At 48.3% G+C, this 6,915-nt stretch overlaps 1 protein-coding gene across 1 annotated transcript; it reads left to right on the plus strand.

Annotated features, from left to right (window-relative positions):
• Positions 1 to 549: 549 nt before the first annotated feature.
• On the plus strand, positions 550 to 2,757 carry LACBIDRAFT_334217 (uncharacterized protein; the record flags this gene model as incomplete). The annotated part of the gene is made up of 11 exons (XM_001888912.1): positions 550 to 557; positions 602 to 680; positions 730 to 849; positions 1,024 to 1,040; positions 1,252 to 1,345; positions 1,500 to 1,571; positions 1,677 to 1,771; positions 2,089 to 2,206; positions 2,246 to 2,329; positions 2,363 to 2,382; positions 2,418 to 2,757. The coding sequence occupies 11 exons, from the start codon at positions 550 to 552 to the stop codon at positions 2,755 to 2,757; spliced, it is 1,047 nt and encodes a 348-aa protein (XP_001888947.1).
• Positions 2,758 to 6,915: the final 4,158 nt, after the last annotated feature.

Below are 6,915 nucleotides of genomic sequence, written 5' to 3' on the forward strand. Positions count from 1 at the left end.
GCCGTCTTGGCTCCCTCTCTCTCGTCTTGCTTGTTCTCATGGCGATTGCTTTTACCCACAACCAACTCAACACCCCTGCTATAATGATACCTACCCCCCTGCCATCCCCCGCGTCTTCTTTGTATCAAACACGAATCACCACCACCCACCGAACTTGTTGCGTCCCTGGTCACTCTTCCCCGCCATTTTTATTCGACCCCATCTTTGAATACCATATCTTTTTTCTCTTTCAACGGTTTTTGAGTTTTTTACAGCCTACCCTCTTTCCCCTCTCTTTTCTTTGTTTTGTTATTATTCTTTGCGAGTCTGGCTAGGTAGTCGATTGGTTCAGTGTTGATTGGTCTCGACCCTACCCTACCTTCTTACGTCCGCCTTCCGCTTCCTTCTTCTAATTATGCAATTGGCCGCCCTCTCTCTATATATATGCTTACTCCTCATCCCATCCCTCTGACCTGAGACTCACTCGCTTGGCTTACGGTTTTTAATATCTCTTCTCTCTGTTTTGTTTTATACCTCAATATAACTCTACGGAAACACGACGCAAATGCAATGTACTCGTACGTTGTTGAGTTCCACAACACGAAACTACACAGCCCACCAGTACATACATGGAACTCCACACAAAGTACACCTATTTTGTCCGAGTTTGTAACAAGAAGGGCACGGACGGAGTAACGGAGGTAAGCGTGAGTCCGAGTCGGAAGACGAAATTAGTCAGGAACTTCGAAGGGTTGGACCCTTGGAACTTGGGGAAGTCCCAAGAAAGCCCAAGAACCCGAGTCGGGGTCCGGTTCGGAAGCGCCAAGATTTAGGTTGGAGGGAGCCAAGAGGGAGCTCGGGGAAGAGTGGGTGAGTTAGCCAGGAAGCGGTACGGGGTGGATGTACGACCTAGTCAATGCGCGGTCCACGTCAGGCTGCACCTCAGTAGAGTTGCTTTGATTGATCATGAGCTCGGTGGCTTGAAGGGGAACTCGGGCACGCCATGCTAGTACCAGTGCTATTGGCGGAGATGGTGTATGACAGGCCAATGGCGCGCGAATGTAAGAGAGAGATAGGCTTCTTGTTGGGATACCGCCAAGTTGTTACGGTCTTGAGTTGACTACAAGGTTGTGAGGGTAAACATGGGAAAAGTCGCCTCTGTCCAGAAAGCCACCTTCCAATGCTCCAAGAGGGAGAGAGGGGGCTGCTGTCCCCTGCTAGGGGAGGTGGGTTGTCTCCTTGTCCGTGACGATGAACGGAACATTTAAACAGGGGAAGTAGGCTGCTCAAGGTAGCGCGCATCGTTTTGGAAACGAAAAAGGGGGTGGAAGTCAGGGCTTCAGATTGGGACACATGGAGCGATTGTGTAAATGTCGAAAGGCAGGAAGAAACAGGTTCGGGCAAATCTAGGAAGTCCCGGCAAACATAGATCGTCGAACGGAATGAGATGTCAAGCGCAAGAAATTTGCCATGAGGAGAAGGCAAAGGGATGAAGAAGGAAGCTGTGACTGCCTGATTAGATGTGTGGTTTGACTTCTCGTCCGTTACCAAGAGAGCCTCTTGACATCGGGCAGCACGTCGCACATGTTTCAGTACGTCATCGCGAGAATGGTGGCATTCGGATTGGCAAACCTCGACCGATAGTAAAAATCGGGATGCAAGGAGAGAAAAGCTGAATGTGGTTTGGGCTCATGTAGGCGCAGGACTGCCAGCAGCCAAACGCCATGAATCTCATCAATCATCGAGATGGGGTACCAGGAGCCCGCGAATGCTTTACAGGTCACGACGGAAGGTGTGTGGTTTGAGCTCCCGTCCGTTATCGTGAACGATACCTCGGATTTCGGGGGCTCAAGGCAGCAATTGCGGAGATTGGGATGCAGCATTGCCATACGAAGGCCGTTCGATTCAAGTGCAATCTCGATCGGTAGAAAAGGCCGGGACAGAATGAAGGAAGGGCGGGGAGAGGGTATCCTGCCAAAGACAAGATGGATGGTGATGGACGGTGGAAGGAACGAGCCACGAGTAGAAGGCCAAAAGGATGGAGGGAGGAGGAAGTGGTGAGATGTAGCTAGAAGATAAGGAAGAACTGTGATGCCACACGCGAAGTAGATGGTCAAGATGCATTATGGTAACGTGGAGCCGCAAGGACACCAAGAGGATGAAGGAGGAGTTTGAGCTTTCGTCCGTTACCGTGAACAAAACGTCGAAATTCACAAGAGCTGTTCAGGTAGCACATTGAACATGGGCAATTGGAACACTGGCACAGCACTCTGGAGGTGAAGGTGTTCGGATTGCGCAGGTCGGAACCCAAGGGGGTAAAGATTCGGATTCTAGACGATGCTGGGTAGATGTATGTTAGGATTTTCTACCCAACATGCCACAGTCCTTGGATCCGGGATCTCTGTACGACCACTCCTAGAGAGTTACTGTTCAAGTAGAGTGCTCGAGCATGTCGGCACGAGCAACTTGTTGTCTCCTCAAAGAGGGAGAGTCGCTGTGGGGGCTAAATGCAAGACGGATAACGAGTTGGGGCTGCTGCCGGTGTCTTTTTTGTGGTGGTGGTGGAAGGTGGAGATGTCTTGGACGTACAAGCAGACAGACCCCAAAGCGCATCAACAACCCCTTGCGACCTCGCAAGACCCCTGCTCCTCCCCACACAACCACACTCCCGGCTACACCGCGGTGCGTGAGCGGGATACACTGAACGTTGGCCTGGCCAAGGCGGAGGAAACACCTGAGACTGGAGCCCAGGCGCACGGAAGAAAAGTACCGCTTTAGAGGAGTGATCGTAATAAAGGGATCGACTTGGTTAACCTTCATAGTAGTGGGAGTAAGTTCAGATGCTCTGAAAGAAAGAACATACGCGAACGACGCACAACCCCTTCCGCGCGCCTTCCACAGCGAGATGCATCGTTTCTTGCTGGCTTTTATCTGCATTCCCGGGGAACTTCTTCGCGGCAATGGGTTCTGTCTTGCTGGGTATGAGATCTAGCACACCCTGCGGGACGAGTTTGTGCGCCAACACGAGGTCTGCTTGGATAGTGAGGTTGTGGTGTGTGAGGAGGGGGAAGGAGTGTTCGCCCAGAGCCCAGCAGGATCGGATAATTCCAAGAAGACGTGAATGGGTGGTGGGTTCAGAAGTTTCAGCTCGCTTCGTCCGAGAGGGTAGATAGTTTGGAGAGGGGCCAGTATTCGCTCAGTTGGGCGACTCATTAGGTTCAGATTAACTTGTCGACAGTGGAGTTGGGAGTGAGCGCACCACTGTCCTCTGCAGACGCATCGGTGTCATCCATGGCCTTGGATTTAGAGAACCGTCATATCCACCGCACTCAGGCTCCCTATGTCCTTGAGCAACCTCGCGACTCCCTCGTAATCCTCAACGTTAATCAACACCCCTCCCCATTAGTGGCCACGCCCTCTTGCAGGGGCGTAGGTTCTCCCGTCGTCCTGTCCAAGAACCGATGAGAGGAAGTGGATGACGGTGTGTCGAGTTCTTCTGCAGATGCCCTAGGCCTGAGGGAAGAGCTTAAGGGGGCTGTCCGTGATAGATGCAAATGCAATGTCTGTACGCACCGTAAGCCAAGCATTCAAGCTGATCCCAGTCTATACACTCCAGTTGGCATCTGCAGACGCGCCATTGTCCTTTCTCGCATGCTCAACGCAGGCTGACGATGTATGTATGTATACATGTGAAGCGTCAGCCGCGAATTCCCGCAATGTAGGTTATGGTCCCGATCCTACGATAACGATTCTCCTGGTTGCAAAACGGAAAGAAAGAATGAGGGAGACGCCCGAACGTGGGTTGGGGAACTTCTGAGGTGACTATATGCACACAATATCAATAGTCCGAGCATTAGAAAAACGAGGCAGGCGGCGTGGGGAACATTGGAGGTGGTTATATGCGCGACTTCAAGTGGAAAAAGAGAACGACCAAAACAAACGTAGAGCAACCCGAGCGCGTCAACATCGTCGAGGAACGTCAGCTGACTCTGTGAAACCATCCGTTACCCATCCGGAAAATTAACGCCGCACAGCATCAACAACTCTCTTCTGAACCACGATGTCTGATTCTAATCGCCCTCGTGAAAATCGTTTGAAAGGAAAGTTCAAGGGAATGCTCGACCGGCTCATGGGCGCAGGCCGCCCACGTTACGAAGGCTCACGCCCTAGCGGTTCGAGGTTGGAGTCCATGACTCCCACGCTGGCAGATAGCATGCTGACGAGATTTAGGTCGACATTTACAAGGGTGCCAGAGGTTACGGGGGGAGGAACGTCTCTGGTGCGTGTTTATAATGCGTGAATAAATTCTTTGGCTCATGCCTTTTGTCCTTGGGAATCCTAGAATGTATTTCCGGGAGCTCACAACTTCGTTATAAGGGATACAACACTTTATGTTGCGCAAAATGTGTGTACTGTGACAACAGCATTGATGGTTTGAGATATTGATCAGACTTTTTGTCAAGATTGAGGTCCATGAACATGCCAGCGGGGTTCAAGATGATTTACCCTTTGTTCCCCAAAGACCAAATTCAAGTGCCTTATTTACAGGCCGTGAGGATGTTCTCAAGAGGCTGATGGATCACTTTTCACCTCAAGATCAAGTAGATAGAAGCAGAAAGTCTTTTTTGTTGTATGGCATGGGGGGTATTGGCAAGACACAGATTTGTCTGAAGTTTGTTGAAAAGATGGCTGAAAGGTAAGTGTTTTCACATACTATATTTCTGATCTTCTGACAAGAACATCTAGATTCTCTCATGTTTTCTGGATTGATGCATCTTCTGAAGATACTATTGCTCTTGGTTTAAAGGGTCTTTGTTCTCATCCTGATGCTAAAGCTGCTGGTATTTCTATGTCCTCTCAGTCTGCTCTTCTCTGGATTGGATCTCTGCAGAGTGAATGGCTGCTTGTGTTTGACAATGCTGATGGTGCACCTGAAGTAGTAGAAAAATTTATCCCATCTGGTTCTCAGGGAAATATTCTGGTTACTAGCAGAAATCGATCTCTTGGGCGGGTTACATCCTATGAAAATTCACTTGAGATTAATCAGATGGCTGGAAAGGAAGCCATATCACTTTTGCTGAAAGCCAGCCATCTAACTGGGCATTCTGAACATGTCTATGGCACAGCTCAACAAATTGTAAATGAGCTCTGCTGCTTACCTCTAGCTGTTGATCAAGCAGGTGCTTCCATTGAAGCTGGTCTCTGTAGTATTGATAATTACCTTGAGCATCTCTCTCGACATAGGAACAAGCTTATGAACCACCCTTCATTTAGGGGCGCATCTCAGTATGATCGTACAGTCTATGAAACATGGGATTTGTCATTCAATGAAATTGAATCAAGGTCAAATAGGAAATCTGATGGGCATGGTAGAGCAGCTGCTCAGGCTGCTCTTCTTATTCTGGAAACTGCTGCATTTCTACATCATGAGAATATCATTGAGGCTGCCTTTAGAAAGGCTGCTGTTGAGTTCTCCAAAGGACTGCATAGTGGACTAGAAGAAGAAGTTGAAACATGTATGAATAAATTGCTTCAGCTTGAAGAAGATCAGTCTTGGAATCAATTCTTCTTTCATGAAGGAGTTAGGGTTCTTATGTCCTTTTCTTTAATCAAGCAGCAATCAAGCTCTCCAGGAATTTATGCAATTCATCCATTGATGCATCAATGGAGTAGGGATAGAATGTCAAAATCTCAAAAGAAGTGCATGATGCAAGTGTCAAAATTGATCCTTGTAAACTGTATTACAGAGGAGATGACAGCTGAGAACATTGCATTCAACAGGCTTCTTGTGCCACACATCAAAGCCATTTACCAGTCACAGGAGGAAAATGGCTTTGAAAGAGTGTTTAATGATAAGGAATATTCTAACTTTAGTTATGTGTTGGATGTAAATGGAATGTGGAAAGATGCAGAGTATTTTCAATATAAAATTGTAGAAATGAGAATAAAGAAGCAGGGGCCAGAACATCCAGATACCTTGACCAGCATGAGTAATCTTGCATTGACATATTCAAATCAAGGAAAATATGAGGAGGCTGGGGAGCTGCAGCTGAAAGTCCTGGATCTGCGTAACAGAGTACTGGGGCCAGAACATCCAGCTACCTTGGTTAGCATGACACATGTTGCATCGACATATTCAGAGCAAGGAAAATATGAGGAGGCTGGGGAGCTGCAGCTGAAAGTCCTGGATCTGTATAACAGAGTACTGGGGCCAGAACATCCAGCTACCTTGACCAGCATGAGTAATCTTGCATTGACATATTCAAGGCAAGGAAAATATGAGGAGGCTGGGGAGCTGCAGCTGAAAGTCCTGGATCTGTCATAAAAGAGTACTGGGGCCAGAACATCCAGATACCTTGACCAGCATGAGTACATGTTGCATTGACATATTCAAAGCAAGGAAAATATGAGGAGGCTGGGGAGCTGCAGCTGAAAGTCCTGGATCTGTCATAACAGAGTACTGGGGCCAGAACATCCAGATACCTTGACCAGCATGAGTAATCTTGCATTGACATATTCAAAGCAAGGAAAATATGAGGAGGCTGGGGAGCTGCAGCTGAAAGTCCTGGATCTGTCATAACAGAGTACTGGGGCCAGAACATCCAGATACCTTGACCAGCATGAGTACATGTTGCATTGACATATTCAAAGCAAGGAAAATATGAGGAGGCTGGGGAGCTGCAGCTGAAAGTCCTGGATCTTCATAACAGAGTACTGGGGCCAGAACATCCAGCTACCTTGACCAGCATGAATAATCTTGCATGGACATATTCAAAGCAAGGAAAATATGAGGAGGCTGGGGAGCTGCAGCTGAAAGTCCTGGATCTGTATAACAGAGTACTGGGGCCAGAACATCCATATACCTTGACCAGCATGAATAATCTTGCATTGACATATTCAAATCAAGGAAAATATGAGGAGGCTGGGGAGCTGCAG

The sequence above is a fragment of the Laccaria bicolor genome, genomic scaffold (assembly GCF_000143565.1).
Source record: "Laccaria bicolor S238N-H82 LACBIscaffold_60 genomic scaffold, whole genome shotgun sequence".
Classification (NCBI taxonomy): domain Eukaryota; kingdom Fungi; phylum Basidiomycota; class Agaricomycetes; order Agaricales; family Hydnangiaceae; genus Laccaria; species Laccaria bicolor.